Source organism: Stigmatopora nigra, chromosome 11, assembly GCF_051989575.1.
Source record: "Stigmatopora nigra isolate UIUO_SnigA chromosome 11, RoL_Snig_1.1, whole genome shotgun sequence".
NCBI lineage: Eukaryota > Metazoa > Chordata > Actinopteri > Syngnathiformes > Syngnathidae > Stigmatopora > Stigmatopora nigra.
Genome location: NC_135518.1, coordinates 14,103,492 through 14,123,410, shown reverse-complemented (window position 1 = coordinate 14,123,410; position 19,919 = coordinate 14,103,492). Strand labels below are relative to the sequence as shown.

At 42.3% G+C, this 19,919-nt stretch overlaps 4 protein-coding genes across 4 annotated transcripts; 2 read left to right on the top strand and 2 right to left on the bottom strand.

Moving 5' to 3' along the window:
* On the top strand, window positions 1–2,879 carry cnot9 (CCR4-NOT transcription complex subunit 9). Its single transcript, XM_077727970.1, has 8 exons — window positions 1–331; window positions 632–817; window positions 881–996; window positions 1,074–1,183; window positions 1,258–1,367; window positions 1,450–1,548; window positions 1,622–1,713; window positions 2,182–2,879. The coding sequence occupies exons 1-8, from the start codon at window positions 314–316 to the stop codon at window positions 2,348–2,350; spliced, it is 900 nt and encodes a 299-aa protein (XP_077584096.1). The 5' UTR covers window positions 1–313; the 3' UTR covers window positions 2,351–2,879.
* znf142 (zinc finger protein 142) lies at window positions 1,436–14,234 on the bottom strand. Its single transcript, XM_077727511.1, has 5 exons — window positions 12,534–14,234; window positions 12,364–12,469; window positions 11,188–11,669; window positions 2,709–2,808; window positions 1,436–1,750 (listed from the first exon to the last, which is right to left on the bottom strand). Exons 1-3 carry the CDS (start codon window positions 14,232–14,234, stop codon window positions 11,212–11,214), a joined length of 2,265 nt encoding a protein of 754 aa, XP_077583637.1. The 3' UTR covers window positions 1,436–1,750; window positions 2,709–2,808; window positions 11,188–11,211.
* Window positions 6,025–11,076, top strand: plcd4a (phospholipase C, delta 4a). Its single transcript, XM_077727975.1, has 15 exons — window positions 6,025–6,102; window positions 6,178–6,336; window positions 6,673–6,901; window positions 6,977–7,106; window positions 7,171–7,402; window positions 7,498–7,699; window positions 7,883–8,027; window positions 8,109–8,273; window positions 9,110–9,271; window positions 9,362–9,524; window positions 9,589–9,705; window positions 9,763–9,941; window positions 10,004–10,136; window positions 10,211–10,360; window positions 10,436–11,076. The coding sequence occupies exons 1-15, from the start codon at window positions 6,084–6,086 to the stop codon at window positions 10,525–10,527; spliced, it is 2,277 nt and encodes a 758-aa protein (XP_077584101.1). The 5' UTR covers window positions 6,025–6,083; the 3' UTR covers window positions 10,528–11,076.
* Window positions 14,206–19,877, bottom strand: LOC144204163 (uncharacterized). Its single transcript, XM_077727968.1, has 4 exons — window positions 19,090–19,877; window positions 17,757–17,934; window positions 14,415–17,548; window positions 14,206–14,319 (listed from the first exon to the last, which is right to left on the bottom strand). The coding sequence occupies exons 1-3, from the start codon at window positions 19,856–19,858 to the stop codon at window positions 15,721–15,723; spliced, it is 2,775 nt and encodes a 924-aa protein (XP_077584094.1). The 5' UTR covers window positions 19,859–19,877; the 3' UTR covers window positions 14,206–14,319; window positions 14,415–15,720.
* Window positions 19,878–19,919: the final 42 nt, after the last annotated feature.

Sequence of the window (19,919 nt, the reverse complement as noted above, 5' to 3'; positions counted from 1 at the left end):
ACGTCACTTATCATCTCGCGAGATTTTACTTACTCGAATTTGGCAAAGCAAAACCAGAGTTTGCGTTTTTTTTGTGCGCCGAAAACGCAAAGTCTGTTATTGTTAGTCATTGCGGTGCGCTAAAACTTGGAAAATCGTGTTGTTTTAATAGTTGTAGTCCCGTTACATTCAGCTCTTTGTAATGTAGTTACAAAAGGCGCCCTGTGTGAGACATTATCTGCTAGCTGCTGCTAACCTGAGCAGTTGAACCAACTTAAATCACCGAGACTGTTTAAATTCACTTTCTAAAGGATTCCCCACGGAGCTCGTGAGAATGCTGGCAACAGGAGCCGTACGTATATACCTTAAATATTTACTTAACTCTCCCTTAGCTATATATTATTCCATGTCCATCCATAGCAACGTGACCTTATCACCACAGAAGTATTGCGCAAATATACCACTTTAAAACGGTTCTTTTCAATCTTCAATGCGTTTGTGCAAATATTTTACATTGTGAAAAATATCACTGCACACTGATAGTATGCCTATGAACAAAGGAATCCAATTTTTGTTGTTTATTTAATGCAACGATGACTTCGCAGTGTTGCCAAATAATTTGAATTCACGTATATTATATTTCATTTCCCAGGCAGTCACCAACGTTACGGCCTTGGCCCAGGTTGACCGAGAGAAGATTTATCAATGGATCAATGAATTGTCCAGCCCAGAAACGCGGGAAAACGCCTTGCTGGAGCTCAGCAAAAAACGGGAATCTGTCCCTGATCTGGCACCCATGCTCTGGCACTCCTGTGGCACCATTGCTGCACTTTTACAGGTATTAATCCCTAAATCTTATCTGTCAATCATTGCCAATATGTCTCATCACGTCTCATTTTAGGAAATAGTGAACATTTATCCATCTATAAATCCACCAACACTGACGGCCCACCAGTCTAACAGAGTGTGCAATGCCTTAGCGCTTCTTCAGTGTGTTGCCTCCCACCCAGAAACAAGGTAATATTATATTTAACTGTTATGTTAAATTCATTTCATTTAAAAATATACAATAACTTATTCTCACACCCCACTAGGTCAGCCTTTCTCGCAGCCCACATCCCCCTCTTTCTTTACCCTTTTCTACATACTGTCAGCAAAACACGGCCATTCGAGTACCTGCGGCTCACAAGCCTCGGCGTAATCGGTACGTAGTTTCTTATTTGCATCGGCTACCTTATTTGTGTACATTCCTAAACAATATTACCATCCTCCCTACAGGCGCTTTGGTCAAAACGGACGAGCAAGAAGTGATCAACTTCCTCCTAACGACTGAAATTATCCCGTTATGTCTCCGTATTATGGAGTCTGGGAGCGAACTCTCAAAAACGGTAACAAAACGTCCTCAAGTGTAGTCGGATGTTTGTGTGTGTTTGTTTGTTGTTACTCACGTCTCCATTTTGTGTCCTCCAGGTTGCGACATTCATCTTACAGAAGATACTGTTGGACGACACAGGGCTGGCTTACATCTGCCAGACATACGAGCGTTTCTCCCACGTGGCCATGATCCTCGTAAGTGCCGCTCACTACTTATGTCCGCAGTTAGGCCACGCCCATCTCATGTTGTTGCGTTTTGTCTGTTTAGGGCAAAATGGTTTTGCAGTTGTCCAAAGAGCCTTCTGCACGGCTGCTGAAACACGTGGTTCGATGCTACCTGCGCCTTTCGGACAATCTCAGGTAGGTCAGGAGTTCTGGGCTTGTTGACATGACATTCCTGCAATAGAGACGTTAGATAATGTCAGTTAAGAGTGGAAGATAGTTCTGGACAAAATGACGTTGCTTTTAGGCCACCTTAAAATTGTCGGCCTGTCAAATTAAGAGCTCTGGTGATAAAAAAAAAAATTAAAAAATATCGTCCTCCCCTTAAAAAGTAGATCTACTTACAAAATTAATTGGTTCCAAGTCTTTTTTTCGTAAGTAGGTGTACATTATATGTCAATTTTCTAATTTGTATCACAGTCCTCACAAAACTACCAACTAAACCCTTTAAAATTGGTCAAAAACTTTGATTTTTTTATATCTCAAGTCACTCATTGGCACATTAACATTTTTGTAACCTGAAACTTTTGTACCTCGAGGCATTCATAAGTAGAGGTATGACTGTACTATTAACTGAACAAAAACATGGTTGTTTCTTCTGTCCAGAGCCAGAGAAGCCCTCCGCCAGTGTCTACCCGACCAACTGAAGGACAGCACCTTCGCCCAGGTACTGAAAGACGACACCACCACCAAGCGCTGGCTGGCCCAGTTGGTAAAAAACCTCCAAGAAGGCCAAGTGACCGACGCCCGCGGCATTCCACTGGCACCGCAGTAACATCCACGACCAAGTCATTTCTACTTTTTGCCTTTTTTTTTTTACTTCCCAAAAATTTGGTGCTAAGATTGTCCACATAGTAAAGGGCTCCATCACATTAAATCCAGTTTAATTTTGTGTAAGTAATTGGGTCACATTTTATTATTTACACATTCACCTTTGCTTTCTAACCATTTTTTTGGTCAAAATTGACTCATTTGGGGCTATGAAATAGATATCCGTGAGCTAATTTATGGCCAGAAAATAGCCTGACTACATTCTGTGTACCATATATGAAATAATTCAGTTACGGTTAAGTACATGGACCCTTTTGGTTGTTTTTTTTTTTTTTTACCAAAACATGGAAAACTGTAAATACCTTCAGTACGGATGTTATTGGCAGATGTCAATCTCAGGCACATGAAGGACTGCCAGCTTTTTGTAAAGGTTTTGCGCCTCATTTTTCTGCAGTTTCTAGTCTGGAAGACACAAAAAAGACACAAACAATGATATTGTTCATTTTCAGATTAATAAAAACTTTGCAAACCCACTTGTTTTTGTTTTTTTCCCCAAATAAATATGCTACATGAAGAATGTTAAAATTTTCAAGTAAAAAGGTTGTTTTTGATCAATATCTGAATTACATTTGGTGCATTTCGATAATTAATTACATTTGCATTACATTAGTGGACCTTCTTTTTGCCGTATAGCTTCCATTACTCTCTGACAAAATGCATTTGAAAGGAGAAATGTACTCGCATACTAACTTCCTGAGTACTTGTGCTGTGTTCCTGCCAAATTCCCTTTTAGGAGAAGGCAGTTATACAACCTGTCAATATTGCAGTGCATTAGGCATAGTAGACTGAGCACACCATTGTTTTGCATGACTTAAAGGGGACGTACATTCTTCACAATTAAAAAGAAAAGCTCCTTTTAACAGTTCAATTAATACACATTTGATCCAATTCATTTGCAATAACAACCCAACGAATGAAAAAATAAAAGATGCACAATAGAGTGCATTTCTGTGACCGCTACAATTTTAACATAAGAAGACTACCAACCTAAAGGACAGCGAAGATCATAAAAGCCACAAATTACAACCTCGGAGCCTTGTCAAAGCACAGTACACAACATTCCAATCCTGCTTTTCTGTGGTTAAATCATTCCCTTCTATTGACGACTAATCTGTTTGGACTGATAGCGCTAACAGTGATCATTAACAACCAAAAGGACACCCCATTCCAGTCTGAAAAATGATAGTTTACTGCCAGCCAGCCTTTCACAACAAATGGATTGCCTGTCTGTCACAATTGATGGGTCGCAATTAGATAAAGTGTTGGCATTCCCTGTTAAAGACTGCAATGTACACTTTCCCATGAATGAAGCAGGAACATATGACAGATGTCTTAAATCTATAGAAAAATGCAATGTTTAGAAAATAAATTACTTACTTTACTTTGTACTTTCTACTTTAATGATAAGTGATGAGTATGTTAATACTTTAGTCCTTTTTTTCTGTTTATGTTTCATATGTACTGTTAACGGATGCACTTTTTTACATGTATCCTATCTTGTGCTGACCCCGCCCATCTTGCGTCAAATCTTTAAACTCAATGTGGCCCCCGGGCCCAAAACTTTGCCCACCCCTTGATTTAGGGTCTCAAAACGGTTTAATAATCTAAAAACAGCTAAAAACATCCAAGAATGGTTCACATCAAAACAATATAAGACCCAAATCTGCTAAAAAAAAGCCATTTTACACTAAAGTGCCTCTTGTAATTATTGCCAATTCTCCTCCAAAGCGTCTACCACAGTTACCCACACATGGGGTAAAATTAGCCAAGGAAGCACAGGATGCACTGAGAAAAGGGAGGGGCCGCAAAAGGGAAGGAAGGATTAAAAAGGAGAAGGCGGAGCTCCTCCAGCCAGTAAGGATTTAACCCAGACACATTTCATCACGGGAACTCTCACTGCTTAATCGCACCACAGATACCGACCGCCCGGCATCCATAAAGCAAGGCATCTGAGGACGGGAAGCGTCCTCACAGATAGTCTGAACCATTTCTGGGTCTGCCCACAATGCATGGAGCCCATCCCCCCATCTCCAGGGACGTGGAGGTCGTTAGCGGTGGCTCGGCTGTAAATTGACAGCGTCTGGACATCAGAAATATCTGGTAAATCAAACATTTTATTCTTAGGAAATACTAAAATATATAGGCTTCTTTTTGGATTGATTTATATTTATTTATGTGTAAAGGGGGAGGTTCTCAGGCTGTGATGATGTCACGTATTTATAGCGTCTGCTTCTAATTTACAGTCTGCAGCAAATGACTGGGGAAGTGTGCACTGGCACAATTTGACGGTTTGCAATTTTTTTTAATGGATTTGTGCCAGATTATGGATTTTTATATTTTTCTAGGTCGTGTCGGTTGTTTAGAGCTCGACTGTCAAAATGTGTTAGGAGATGGAAAATGAATGACAATAAATTTGGCATGACATCTCATTTTTTAACTCAGATATGACTAAAAAATATCATATTTTGTCTCTCAATCGCATCTCAAAGCGGAGAAATGGTTTTAAAAAATAGCAATGTCATGGCTGGGAATATTTCCTGCTGGCTAACGGTCACCACAATCATTAATGAAAGCTGATTGGATGAAGAAGAAAGATTTTTTTAAAGAAAACCAACAGACCAGTGCCGACCAGAAGAACCATGCCATCACATAAACAACAACAAAAAGATAATAATAGTGACAACCCCCCAACTAGAAGCTTCACCCTTTTTTCCCTCTATTCTAAAATAGGTCATCGCAAATTCTGACAAAAATAGCTATAATGTCACCAAAAAAAAAATCAACAAAAACCAAGAAAACAGAGGTCATTTGTATGGTTAATTCCCCAATTCCAACTGTCCAGACGTCTCTTTGCACGCGTGGTTTGTGAACTTCCCCGAGGGCTAATGACTCATTTGACTTTAGTGGCGATCTAAAACATTTTTCACTCAAAAGGCCAAAAAAAAAATGATAGTAATAAAAAAGTCCACAGTGGTGGCTTTGTTTACAGCTCACACGGACCCTTTAAGACCAAATTAGTGAATAATTAACCTTAGCACTTAAAAAGTTTGTGGATTGTGGGTGGAATTGTCTCATTTTTTTAAAATGGAGATTTTTGTTGTTGCGGTCAAAAAATAGCTGGAGTGAGAAATGGTGTTTTTTTTGCTCTTTTGAAAGCAAAGGCAAATCAGTTTTTTTTCAGGACACCATTGAAGAGATAGGATATCTTGGGCAGCGTAGACTCAGGATTAGTTGACAGATGGGTGGGGTCAGCACTAGATACGATACATATAAAAAAGTGCATCCGTTAACAGTACATACACAAAAAAAGGACTTAAGTATTAACATACTCATCATTTAAGTCAAAAGTATAAAGTACAAAACAAAAGTAAGTAAATGAATGTATTAAGAAATATTAGTCATTTAAAAAAAGATAGAGGGGCTTTAAAACACTAAAAACAAAGAGTGGACACACCTACTGACACTGGCTTCTACGTGACGGCGCCATCTTGGGGGGAAAAAATATTAGACAACGTCGGCGGGCCGGATTAAAAAGCCTAGCGGGCCGGATGTGGCCCGCGGGCCGTAGTTTGCCCATGTCTACTTTATACTGTCTACTGCAATGTCTTCAAACAAGTGGAATAACTCTTGTACTTTCAGCGGGAACATTTCCATTGGTATGAGTGAGGGCTAACAAAATGGAGACTCAAGGTTCACGTGAGTGCCTGATTCAGATTGCTCCAATCATTTTCAGGATAAGACAAGATTTGAATGAATGCTTCTTCCCGGCAGGTCTTCAAGATGACCCTGACATCCGTGTCATGCTGGCAGGGTCCACTTTGAGAAAGGTCAAATCCCACAACTGGAAAAAGCAACGGCATTTCCGACTCCTGGAGGACGGTCTGAGGATCTGGTACAAGTCCCGATGGATTGGAGGAGGCCAATCCACTTGTGAGTTCCCAATCACAATCCTTAAACCTTCACTATGCATCACCTACAGGCAACACAGGCACCAAAAAGTCCACAACTGACTTAATCGGCCCTCATACACAAGAACAACTTCTTCAAGTCAATTATTTTGTGAATTGTGGACGAGTAGAACTTTAAAATGAGATTCCACAAGAGGAACAACAGCTTGTAAACTTTTCCTGAAGCCAACAATTTATTGACGTTCCCTACACTAGAAACGCTCCCCAAAGACACCAATTTATTGACGCTCCCTACACTAGAAACCTTCCCCAAAGCCAACAATTTATTGACGCTCCCTACACTCTCCTCTCTTCCCAGTCTCAGTAAGTGAAGTGGAGGTAGTCCGTGAGGGCCACCACTCGGAGGTCTTACAGAGCATCTCAGACGAGTTCCCAGCCAACCTCTGTTTCACCTTGGTGTTTCACGGTCGCCAAGGCAACCTGGACCTCGTAGCCGAGACCCCGGCGGAGGCTCGAGCCTGGATAAGGGGATTCCGCAAACTCATTCACAAGGCTCAAACCATGGACGAGAAGCAGAGACTGGATCAGTATCCTTCAGTGGGTTATGCCTTTAAGATACATTTCATTTTTTCCCATCCATGTTTCCCTGAGCTACCGCTAAGATGGATCCAAGACTGGTTCCACAAAGCCGACAAAAACAAAGACGGGAAGATGAACTTCAAAGAAGTACGGACACTGTTGAAGATGATGAACGTGGACATGAACGAGGAACATGCTTTCTATCTCTTCACGGTACGTTTTGGAAATAGTTTTTCGCTCCTCAAACGTGCTATCCACATCTTCTGTTCTGTTTTAGATGGCTGACCAATCACAGAGCGACTCTTTAGGACTACAGGAGTTTGTAGTCTTCTACAAGATGCTGACCCAGAGGGACGAAGTATGGAGGGTATTCCAGGACTACTCTGGAGATGGAGAGACTTTAATGCTGGATGAGTTGGAGAACTTCCTAAATGTGGAACAGCAGGAAGGAGAAAACAGCGGGCGACATGCCAAGGAAATCATGGAGCGCTACGACCCATCGGGAACTGGTCAGCAATGCTAAACAAGAGTTTTAGGGACAATTCCTAACGGCACACTTGTGTGTACATTACTAACTTCTGAATGGTGATCTCATCTTTTGCAGCTAAGAAGAACGGCACCATGTCACTAGACGGATTCCAGATGTACTTGTGTTCCTCAGAGGGTTCCATGTTCGATCCCGAAAAGCTACCTCTCTACCAGGACATGAGCCAACCACTAAGCCACTACTACATCTCCTCATCCCACAACACCTACCTGATGGAAGACCAACTACGAGGCCAAAGTAGCCTGGAGGCCTACATCCAGTGAGACCTTCTGGTTATAACACATAACATTGATCTAGTCTTGTCTTTTCTCCATTTGAGTCAATCTATGGGTCTTTAGGACTTTAACCTGCACACAACAACCAATTCAACTTCTACATTTGAACTTTAACAGCAACTACAGCATAAAACAAGACTACTATTCTCAATTTTTGGTTAAAACAGGGCCCTGAAGAGAGGCTGTCGCTGTGTAGAGGTGGACTGCTGGGATGGCAGCGATGGAGAGCCGGTAGTGTACCACGGCCATACCTTTACCTCTAAAATCCTCTTCAAGGACATTATTGCAACGCTGAAGGAATACGCCTTCATAGTAAGAAGCGGTATCCGTGTAGTATACATGTGAAGAGAAATATTAGGTTATAACAAGTGTAATTTTGACTTTTCTTGCTAGGCTTCTGAATTCCCGCTCATCTTATCACTGGAAAACCACTGCAGTGTAGAACAACAGACGGTTATGGCTCGACACTTGAGCAAAATTTTGGGTGATATGCTGCTCAGGAATGTTTTGGACCCCCCTGGAAGGCAGACCACCTCTCAGTGTCTACCCTCACCAATGGTACAGTCACTGTTATTATTGTTGTCAGTCATTAGTCATTTCTTAACACACTGGTAGACAGAAATTTAGTTCTATGTCCTGAATTAATCAATATATCAACTTTGTTTTGGGTATATGCTATGCTTTGTGCAAGGTAACCCAAGAATTTCTGTCCATTTTTAAGGAAAACAAAGAAAAATGTACAGTTTTTTGGTTTCCATTACGTTATACTTTAACTTAACAGTTTCAGCATTCCAAGGCTTTTATATAATGCTTATAAAGCATAATTTATGTGTGTATGTTAAGATTCTCTCGCTACGTTTGTCCAAACCGTGCAAGTTAGAGAATTGAATTTTTTTGTGGTGACCAGAAATGGTTGCCGGATTCTAATAGACGAGTAATTGAATTTCTTCACCTTTTCTAAGTGTGTAAATTCAATCTTTTATTCATTAAACACCCAATTTTTTCGAAAGATATTTTTTTTAACAGCGCAACAATTAATTTTTGGTTCTAAACAAGCTTTCCCAGTCCCCCCTGCTCGTTATATCGATAAAAAAAACAGTTAAAGGGGAATATTTGAAAAAGAATCAAAACAAAAAACCTGTATTCAACAAATGACAATGTGTCCTCAACCTTTTATCTTTAAATAATAGCTTCAGGCAAAATCCTGATGATGTTTGCTAGAAAAATATAGCCGCATAGACAACTTTACATTAGCACTTAGCAAACATCAATGTATTTTAATGTCTACAGAAGACAGTTAAGTGCATCTAGACCAGGTGTCCTCTAGAGAGTACACCCAACTATTCACATTTCAGAGGCCTGCACTAATGATAGCGTTTTTTCCACATGTAAAGGAGCTCAAGAGAAAAGTTTTGTTGAAAGCCAAGAAAATCAGCGGCTCAGAGGGATCCCACGATGGAACGCTAACCGATGATTTTAGCGAAGAAGAAGACTTGGCTAACGGTCAAGCTGGAGAAAAAGAACTTCATGCTGAAACCCTACAACACCAAGACAAGGTAAAACTTGGTCCAAAATATCAGCTTCGACTTTGGGATCATTTCATTTGTCAGATTTTTTAGACAAACCAGTATTTTTTGTTTTTCTAGGTTCCAAAACCCAAATCCAATCTTTCCCGGGAATTATCCGACCTGGTGGTTTACTGCAAAAGCGTCCACTTCCGTGGTTTTAAAGGCAACTCTTTACACATCAAATGTAACGAGATGTCCTCGTTTTCAGAGTCAAAAGCCAAAAGACTTGCTAAGGAATCAGGTATCAAAAAATAGTGAACGAAAACCGCTTGAATTTCTACTTTATACATGACATTTGTCTACAGGAGAAGACTTTGTCCGACATAACGTAAAACAACTCAGCAGGATTTACCCAAGTGGACTCCGGACTGACTCCTCAAATTACAATCCGACGGAATTATGGAACGTGGGATGCCAAATTGGTAAGGACAAGAATTTTTACTAAAATCCAGATGATAAAGGTCCCTTTTTGCCCAAAGTGGCTCTCAACTTTCAGACAGCCGGCCTGGAAATGGACCTAAACGATGGACTCTTTGCACAGAATGCTAGTTGCGGCTACGTGCTAAAACCCACTTTTATGAGAGATAACCGCTTAGCATTCGATCCGGAAAAACCCGAAGAACAGCCAGGCTATACCCCGCTACGTTTATCAATCCAGGTGAAGGGGAAATTTTCTTTGGGCTGATTTGGATTGTTGATAATTGTTATGATCTGGTTTAGGTGATAAGTGGACAACAGCTTCCTAAAGTGAACCAGAAAGAGGGTTCTATTGTAGACCCTTTGGTTAGGGTGGAAGTTTATGGAGTTCAGGAGGACTTGGCGAAGGAGGAGACCAGTCATGTAAACAACAATGGTAAGAGAGGGATGATTGAAATGGAAATGATGCAGAAGAAGAAGATGAAGAATTGTGTTGATCTTTCCTATCAGGATTCAATCCAGTTTGGAATCAAACGCTGAATTTTTTCATCCATACCCCCGACCTGGCCCTGGTTCGCTTTGTGGTGGAAGATTATGACAAGACATCTTGGAATGATTTCATTGGACAATATACCATCCCTTTTACATGCATCCAATCAGGTAAGCAGTAAGAGAAAACTATCATAGTACAATAGAAACAATGTAGTAATAATAGTTTTGTTGTATGTGTTGTAGGATATCGACACATTCATCTACTTTCCAAAGACGGAACGGCCATTCCTCCTGCTTCACTTTTTGTTAATGTCAGTATTTCGAAACCCACATAAAATTAAATATAAGAGGGTCAAATTAGACAACAAAAAAACATGTCTAATGAACTGGAAGTGAAAAAAAATGGAATATATCTATTGTTTGTATATCATGTTTGTCCATGAAAAAGTGTTAATATATTGTGTAGTACATTTAGCATATCATGAACATTTCCTTGTGTACAGTACATTTTAAAACCTGCATGATTTGGTCAAAGTAAAGCGGCATTATTTTGGGACATGACAAATGTGGCTAAAAATATTTGACGTCTGAAATCTGAAAATGAATGCTGGTTCTATTTTATACAAATTGCTTAATGCTACAATTATGGGCCATTCTACTGCATCCTTTGGTTTCCTACCTTAAATATTCCAAATTGGTATTAATATCTTGCTTTTTGAACCTGGTAAATGAGTTTTATGGACTTTTCCCGAGTACACTGGGCTTGTTGTGTACAATTCAGGTATTATGGAAATGTTATTCTATGCATCAAATGTCAATACACTTGTATGACAATGTGCATCTTATTTATTAACAGTAAAAATAAAAAATAGACAGAAAATACGCCATAAAAATCGCCACTTTCTAAGAAAACTAACATGACAGTAAAATACTTCTTACCCACATAAAAAAACGTGTTTCAAAATGAATATTATTGGTAATATTGGTCAACTCACAGTTTGCAGAGTCCTCTTCATTTCTCATTTTTTGGCCTCCTCTCCTGATTCGGTCTGATCCGGTTCTCCTCTCATGGCCTCCCGGAGCGTGAGGACACCCACATCCGAGTCCTTCAGCACCCCCTGGTCCGCGGACGTTCCTGGGTGATGTCTCTTTAAATGTTTCACGACTTGAAACCTCTGTTTGGCTCTGTACGGACATTGGCGACAGCCAAATGGCAACCGATTGCCGTGCGAGAGGAAGTGATGGCGAAGGCCGGCGGGCCAGCGGAAGGCCTTGTGGCAGATGCCACACGAGTAATGGGGGCGCTCGCCATGTTGTCGTTGGTGGGTTTTCAGGATGAAGTTGCTCTTGAAGGCTTTGCCGCATTCTTCGCAGACGTAGGCGCGTACGTCGCAGTGGCGCGTAGTTTGATGGGCGCGCAGGGCGTCTGCTCGGTTGGTGCGGTATTCGCATTGGTTGCATGTGTAGCGCTTTTCTCCTGGTGAAGAGAATTTTGATTAGATTGGTTTTATGTAGATATTGTTCATTTAGAGCATATGTGTCAAAGTGAAGGCCCGGGGGCCAAATCGGGGCCGCCGCATAATTTTGTGTGGCCCGGGAAAGTTAATCATGAGTGTTGACTTTCTGTTTTAGGATCAAATTCAAATGAAGAGTATAGATGTATGTAAAATTTCATGATTTTCACCCTTTTAAATCAATAATTGTCATTTTTTTTAAATCATTTTTTTTCTGTTTTTTTTTAGTTCAAAACTAATTTTGTAAAATCTAGAAATATATGAAAAAAAGCTAAAATAAACATTGTTTTAGATCTATAAAAAAAACCTGAATATTCAGGGATTTTGATCCAGTTCTTTTAATCCAGTTATAATAAAAAAAAAAAATCTAATTATTATATCTAAAATGGTCCACAAACCAACCCGAGTCTGACACCCTTGATTTAGACATTTCCAAAACCGCTAATCCATGACAAGGGTCATGAGGGGTGCTGGAGCATAACCTGGCCGACTCGAGGCATACGCAATTGTGAATAATGGGGTGTCTTAAATTAAAGAAATTATAAAATTCAATGATTTTAAGGCTATTTTAAGGGTGAGGCTTATACACAGATGCGACTTATATGCGAGAAAATACGGTAAATCAAATCCAATTTTTTCCCCCCACTCGGTTCTCACCTGTATGCTTGGTCATGTGATACTTGAGCTGAGTGGCCCACTTGCATTTGTAGCCACATTCAGGACAAAGGTACTTCTTCTCATCTTGGTGAACCCTCATGTGAAGCTTCAAGAAGGAAAAGCATGGAGATTTCAGCTTATCCATTTACAAATGGGAACTTGAAGCTTACCTTTAGCCTGGAGGGGTCGACACAGGCGTAGCTACAACGCTCACAACGGTACGGCTTTTCACCCGTGTGAATACGAAGGTGCCAGGTCATCTTTTGCTTGTTGGCTGTCGAGTACTTGCAATCTGGGCATTCGTACAAACGTTTGCGAGGGTGCCGACAAGCCGTCTTGGAGTTCCCGTGTTGTAGCACTTGGTCTAAGGACGATTGGTCGAGAAGGTTCTGCGCCAGGTGGGTTCCTTTACTAGTTTCCACCCCCAAAGTTTGGCCATGTTTGCTACGTTGTTGTTTGCTACGTGTGGACTCGCCAGGGTCATTCAGGTCATAGGTCGGATGCGCTCTTTGACGGTGGTTCCTCAAGGCGGCTTTGGAACTGAAACGAGCCTGGCAATCGAGGCAATGTTGATCGGAATTGGCCTCGTGGCACCTCCGAGCGTGGCGCCTCACATCGTCCGCCGTGTATGCGTGGTAGTCGCAAAGCAGGCAAGGCAAGGTCGGCTCACCGCGATGGGTTCGCGCCTCGTGTTGTCGCAGCTTGGTCGCCGCGCCGAAGGTTTTGTCGCAGACGCCGCAAGCGTGGCGCCCAGTTCCCGTGTGAAGGGATTCATGGGCTTCAAGGCGGTAACGTCTGGTGGTGGTGAAAGGACAGTAATGGCAGGAGTGTGGAGAGGCGGAGCTAATTGGATTTCGTGCCTTGCGTCGCCGTTCTTGTGCAACAATTTGTGTTTTAGCTAAAGGCTTTGGCTTAGATGTGTAAATAGGGATCTGGATTGGATTGGTGTTCTCCTGCTTTTCTTCCAGTCTAACGTCAGATCCACTGAAAGGAACTGACTTAGGACCCTCCAGAATTTGTGGTTCATCTCCAACTTTTTGGACATGTTTTTTTCGTTTTTGGCAACTGGAATTGTTTTGATCAGCGGTTGGACTTGGGATTTCAACTTTTTTGGAAGGATGCGTATTGGGATCAAGTCCTGGGATCGGATTCTTCTCCGGTGGAGTATCTGGAATCGTTTTGTTGGGGTTATATGGACTTCTTTGGCTTCGGTCTTGAGGACTGGTTCTGGACTCTTCTTTAGCGGAATTAGTATTGGTGTTAGAGGCTAAGACGTTAGAGGCGGAGTCAACGATTGGTAAAGGGCTTGTTTCACCTTCAGGGGTCAATGTGGTTAGAACGAGAGTGCAATACTCTGGACTGGGTTCAGGTTGAAGACCATCTGACAGACCTTCGTTCATCAGGATTTGATTAGCATCCAAAGACGGCACGGCTTGGGAATGAGCTACGCTAGCAATTTGTTCAACTGAAGCTTCAGGGAGGGTCTGTTTCATTCGAACGCATTCTTTGGTGGTCTTCTCGGAACTCTCCTGAACCAGTAGCATGTTCTTTAAGTTCCTTTCCTTCTCCTTTGCTACATAATTCTCCAGCCAGGCTTTGTCGCCGGGCAGGTATCCGTGAGCTTTCTTCTTGTGCAGGAATAGGCTAACACCACTGAACGAGGAATAAAGACAGAGGGCGCAATGGTACTGCTTCAGTCGAGTGTGTTTACAGTTCTCGTGGTTTTGAAGGGCTTGCTTGAAAGACGTGGTGTACGAACAGTATCGGCATTTGTGTGCCGAGGCCGGATGTCCTTCGACAGAATGTTTGATCAACATGTGATGGCGAAGTTCGGCCGGACGTTTGCAGGCGTAGGCGCAGATTTCGCACATGAGGGTTTTGGCCTGGTGGCGGACTTTGTGGCTCTTGAGCTGGTCCAAGCGATGACAGCGATATGAACACTCATCGCAACCGTACCTAAAACAAAGTGAACATACTCAAGGCAATGAATATATTTTTTAAAAATAGCAGTTTTGATCGTTAGGATTTAATAAGTAGGTGGATTCGGTTACCTTTTCGGAATCAGGATACGGCTGGTTTTGGTTCGCTCATTTTTGTTCAATTCTTGATTTATTTAAGAAGTGACAGCACATATGAAGGAACATATTTATATTCATGTTTATGAACAAATATGTAAGTTTGTAGTTGATGTCTAATTTCAGTCTTTAGTCCTTGGTGTAGGTTGTCAGTCTTCTTGGTTTTTTTGGGGGTGGTTTAATCAACCCAAGTTTTGTACAGTATACACTCCCCTCTGGAAATAAAAAATGTGTCGGACCAATTTCTTTATGTTTGCTATTGTAGATTGAAAACAAACTAGAGGAATAACAGATAATGGATGGAAAGCATTTGAGGTATTTACAACTGGATCGGATACTGATCATAATTTAAGACTTTTAAACAATTAAACTTTGTAATTTTTTTTGTCACTTCAAGGGGTTATTTACCCTTTTCAAACTCCTTCAAAAATAAATTCTCAATAGGGTCTAATTTAGGAGATTCTGGAGAAGTTTCTTAAACTCAGATTAATTTAGTTATTTCTGGTCAAGATTTTCTGCAAAAGAAATGATCTACCAATAAATTTGAGTACATATTTAAACTACTGAAAATCTTCATGTAAATGATCATTTTGGTGTATTTAAAAAATGATTCTAATAGTGTATCCGAAATGTTGTAAATACAACAACAACAACAAAAAACACACACAAAACCCTATTGGCAAAACATAAAAAGTCCAAAGGTAAAGTGTAATAATAGCATAACTATCTGAATTACAGAGAGTAAACAGTATGGTCTAAATAATGACATTTCTGCATCTTATTAACAAACTTTACTTACTGTCCAGTTACTTACCAGTATAAAAGACACTTGAGTAAATATGATGATAATAAATTGGCTTTGCTTGACTATGAAAATAACTACAATGATTTGTCGTGCACTGCACAGAAAAAAAGTAGATAATTTAACGCTTAGATGCATTTTGGGGGTCAAATATTATGTAAAAACTTTGAAATTAACAGTACTTCAGTTTTGCAGGAATTCCCCAAGAACCATGTTTGTAGCATGGAGCAAAATCCATTTAAAGGATTTTTTTTTAGTAAAAAAAAATGGTCACGACTTCTTAGTAACTCCAAAATAAACATTTGCGAGGGTGCTGGAGACTATCCCAGTAGACTGTGGGCAAGGGGGAACTCGGAATTGCTTGCCAGCCAATCACAGGGCAAAAAAAGTAGCAGAATTTCTTAGGATTCTTACAAAAACGCATGATTTGTAAAGGGTTTTTGACCCAATTAACGAAAAAGTTTCTATTGGAGTCAATGGTTAAAAGTCTCCATAGGACACATTTCCATCGGGTGTTTCTGGAGGGAGTAGTGAAAGTAGATCTGCGTACTCGGGTGGTTCTTGGGGGGACATGGAACCTGGTGTATCTTGATTGACGGGTGCTTGCTGGTTCATGTTGGTGAGCAAGTTCTTGTAGGTCTTCATGGCACCATCAATAGTAGTCTTGATCTGCAAAGCTCGAACCATACTGGGATCCCAAGCGTCTGCCATTCCTTGGAGGTCTCGAGCAGTTTTGACGATCGTTGACAGTCTTTGGTAGGACAACCCTTCATTTGTATTATCGTCCTGTGATTGGACATATTCTTGTTCTTCGGCTTCTAGTTCTTCCACTTCTTGTTCCGCCTCCTCGGCAAGCGATGGCGTGAAATCCACCATGTTGTCATCCACCTTTGGATCCGAGCTGGTCTCCAGGAGGTCGTTCAAGTCCTTGGGGTCCAGGGTTCCGGCACCCCCGCCTCCCAAACACTTGGCCAGATGGATGGCAATAGCTACCGCCAGATCTCGGACCTCCTGAGGAGAGAATCCTTTGCAGTTCTGGGCGCATTCCGGCCACAGGTTCTCCCAACAGGACTTCAGGGTCTCCGGTTTTAACTCCTCCAGACACGTGTGGATGACTTCAAGAGACGTGGCTATGTTAAATTTTTTCCAGGCCTCCACGGCGGTAATTTTCTCATCGGCGCCACAAGTGTCGGCGATATATTGCATGGTGAACCGGGTATAGAGAGTCTTGAAGGTTCGAATGAGTCCTTGAGCCAGAGGTTGAACGTCAGTTGGTAGGACCTCGATCTGGACTCCCTCGTAGGACAAATCGAGCGGATGTCCATCGGCGTTATCCATCATCAGGCAGATGCGAAAATCCAATCCCTTTTCGGATAGGTACGATTTGGCCTGAGGTATGAAACTTTCCAGGAACCACTCGGTCAGTAGGGTCTTAGTGGCGGTCACCTTAGAACTCTGCATCCAGAAGACGGGTAACAAGTTCTTGTCCTTAAATTTCAGACACCGAGGGTTTGCAATTTTGTGGACTAACGCTGGTTTCATCAAGAAACCGGCAGCGTTCCCACACATGATTAACATCACTCGATCGTTATGCCCCTTCAATCCAGGGGGCAGGACTTCCGATTTAGTCCCGAACACCCTTGCCGGTAGGTTCTTCCAGAACAAACCGGTTTCTCGGACGTTGAAGACTTGCTCGGGCTTGTAGTCGTTTTCTTGGATGAGCGATTTGAAGGTTTCTGGGTACTTCTGGGCTGCCGCTACGTCGGCGGAGGCGGACTCCCAATGGGGCGAGACCTTTTTAAGCTGGTATCTCTTCTTGAAACGATCGAACCATCCCTTGCTGGCAAGAAACTCCACTGGTTCCTTGGAGGGGCCCGGTTGGGGGGCCTCGTTACCGGATTTCTCCACCAGATCACTAACCCCCGCGAATTCCTGATAGAGTATTCGGGCTTTATTCCTCATAATGTTGGTATCCAAAGGGATTTTCTTCTTCCGGCAATCGTGGATCCAACGAACCAAAGCCGACTCCATCCTCACTATGTGTTTATTCCGAGAAGTGAAGACCCTCTTTAAGGTTTGAGAGTTATTTATAGCCAAGGTACTCCGGATGTTGTCTTCTTCCTTCTTGATGGAACGAATGGTGGATTCGCTCATTTTGTAAGTACGTGCCACGGCGGAAAATTTGGCGCCCTGGCGAAGCAAGTCGAGGATCTTTACTTTCTCGAAGAGGGTCATAAACTTCCTCTTGCGCTTGAGCTTCCGGCCGATATACACCAAGGGTGCGGAAACTTTGCGGGGCGTCGGGGGGCTTGAAAATAAAAGGTAAAAGACACTTCACCAATGAAGAAATGGCATGTTGTGATGTGACAGTAAAGAAATTGATCGCACTTTTGACAAGGGGAGTGTTTTTTCTACGTGTAAAGACGCTTATGGGTCTGCAATTGTTATAAACGTCAGGAAGGAGAATAGAAAGCTGTAAAGCAAAAGGGTTCAACACGGGAGAAAAATATATATACCTGAGATCTTTTCCATGTTTCCTCATGTGGACGTTGAGGGAGTGTTTCCACTTGGTGACGTAGCCGCATTCTTCGCACAAAAAGTTCCTCTCGCCCGAGTGGGTGAGCATATGTTTGGGGAGATACGTCTCGTCTCGGCATCGGAAGTCACACAACTCGCATTGGTAGGGCTTCTCACCTTGAAAGACAAAATAAAAAACATCATTTTCTCCAAACATTAATCTCACATAGGTCCCTGGAGCAAATTCCAGCTAAGATAATTGTAATTTATTAATCATTTTTTTCTGTATTTTGGTTCAAAAATCATTTTGTAAAATCTAAAAATATATTTAAAAAAAAAAGCTCAACTAAATATTGTTTTAGATCTATAAAAAATAATATGGTGGGAACAATCATTTTCTTTGACATTTCTTGACTGTATATTAACCAAAGTGTATACATTGTTGACTTTTGCCAGCCTCGCACAGACATGGCTGACGGAGTTGAATCAACGGGGGTTGGGTCGCTGTGGGTGGGGAGGGGGGATGGGGAGCTTTTCCCCTCACGCTACCTGGCACTGACCGACCGACCGAGCTGACAGAGTTCGTACCAGCGGGGGTTGGGCTGCGAGACGCACCTGACTGCAATCCATTGATTGCACTTGCAGGACACTTAGTATTGTGCAAAGCTTTCCAGGTTGAAACCAATGCACCCCCCACACTCACTTTTTTGCCATTATTATAGTTTGCTCAGCCTTATTAAATGAACGCCTAGTCTTAGTATAATAAAGAAGAGTTATGGTGTAACATTTATAAAAAAAAATAATAAAAAAATACAAAACCTTATCATAAGACCTATTTCAAATGTGGGCCATCATAAGACTTGGTGTTCATTTAATAGTGCTGGGCAAACTATAATAAGGGCAAAAGTGAGTGTGGGGGGTGCATTGGTTTCAACCTGGAAAGCTTTCCACAATACTAAGTGTCCTGCAAGTGCAATCAGTGGATTGCAGTCAGGTGTGTCTTGCAGCCCAACCCCCGCTGGTTCAAACTCTCTCAGCTCGGTCGGTCGGTGCCAGGTAGCGTGAGGGGAAAAGCTCCCCCCTCCCCACCCACAGAAACCCAGGTTGATTCAACTCTGTCAGCCATGTCTGTGCGTGCCTTGCAAAAGTCAACAATACATACACTTTGGTTAATATACAGTCAATAAATGTGAAAAATTTCCCTAATTTCCAATTGCGCACTACTCTCGTCTTCTCTGCGCAGCAGCAATCATATGGCGCGCAGTAAATATTTTTTTATATGTTTTACAGCATGTTTTACAAGAAAACTTAAAAGGGAACATAGATCCTCACCTGTGTGTGTCAGCATGTGTCGAGCCAAAGCCCTTTTGTTGGATGTCACGTAGCTACACTGCTCACAGCCATGTTTTTTCTCGCCGGCGTGCCGATGCCACTCGTGCCTCTTGAGTTCCATCGGGTTGAAAGTGACGTAGTGGCAAAACTTGCAGGCCTGCGCCTCGCTTCCCTTGTGGCCTTTGCGTTGATGCTGGACCAGGAAGGATTTACTGGAGCAGGCGAAATCGCACTGGGCGCAATGGTACGTCATGTGACTCTTGAAGTGCACCTCCATATGGGCCATGGTGGGAAAAACCGCCACGCAGGATTGATAGGAACACCCCACTCCTTCTATCCCGTGCACCGCCTCAAAATGCCGAACGTGAGCTCGGCGTAAATGACTCCGGAAAACGCAACTTTCGTAGAAGCAGTGAACGCTAGTTTTGGGGGTCCGGACACGGTGGGCTATCATGTGGGACTTTAGCGACCCGCTTTGACCGAAGCTTTTGCCGCAAATGAAGCACGGGTAGCGGCGACGGGTGGGTTCTTCTTTGGTGGCGTCGCCGCGGATCGCCAACAGGTGGCGGTGGGGGGCGGGTTTGGGGGAATGTTGGGTTTTTTGGCAGTCTTTGCGGAGTTGGTGTAAGCGTAATTTGCTTCGGGTGGCGAAGGAGCGCTCGCAGGAGGGGCATTGGGCGTCGGAAAAATGGGAGAGGAGGTGCTCTTCTAGGTGGGAGCGCATTTTGAATATGCGTTGGCATTTGGGGCAAATCAGCTCGTCGTTCATGTTCTCTTCTTTTATTGTGAAGTCTGAAAGGACACAAAATATGAAAAATAGACTTTAAAGC

What these genes read in the sequence shown, in the direction of transcription:
- cnot9 (XM_077727970.1), top strand. An exon ending in CCATTGCTGCACTTTTACAG is followed by an intron (nt 818 to 880) that starts GTATTAATCCCT and finishes GTCTCATTTTAG; the next exon opens with GAAATAGTGAACATTTATCC. An exon ending in CCCACGTGGCCATGATCCTC is followed by an intron (nt 1,549 to 1,621) that starts GTAAGTGCCGCT and finishes TTGTCTGTTTAG; the next exon opens with GGCAAAATGGTTTTGCAGTT.
- plcd4a (XM_077727975.1), top strand. An exon ending in TGGAGGAGGCCAATCCACTT is followed by an intron (nt 6,337 to 6,672) that starts GTGAGTTCCCAA and finishes CTCTCTTCCCAG; the next exon opens with TCTCAGTAAGTGAAGTGGAG. An exon ending in AAGACTTGCTAAGGAATCAG is followed by an intron (nt 9,525 to 9,588) that starts GTATCAAAAAAT and finishes ATTTGTCTACAG; the next exon opens with GAGAAGACTTTGTCCGACAT.
- znf142 (XM_077727511.1), bottom strand. Translation starts at nt 14,234, where the DNA reads ATGTGCGAAATCTGCGCCTACGCCTGCAAACGTCCGGCCGAACTTCGC. An exon ending in TCGACCCCTCCAGGCTAAAG is followed by an intron (nt 12,470 to 12,533) that starts GTAAGCTTCAAG and finishes TCCTTCTTGAAG; the next exon opens with CTTCACATGAGGGTTCACCA. An exon ending in TCACATGACCAAGCATACAG is followed by an intron (nt 11,670 to 12,363) that starts GTGAGAACCGAG and finishes TCTCTTCACCAG; the next exon opens with GAGAAAAGCGCTACACATGC.
- LOC144204163 (XM_077727968.1), bottom strand. Translation starts at nt 19,858, where the DNA reads ATGAACGACGAGCTGATTTGCCCCAAATGCCAACGCATATTCAAAATG. An exon ending in ACACATGCTGACACACACAG is followed by an intron (nt 17,935 to 19,089) that starts GTGAGGATCTAT and finishes TTGTCTTTCAAG; the next exon opens with GTGAGAAGCCCTACCAATGC. An exon ending in AAACATGGAAAAGATCTCAG is followed by an intron (nt 17,549 to 17,756) that starts GTATATATATTT and finishes TTTATTTTCAAG; the next exon opens with CCCCCCGACGCCCCGCAAAG.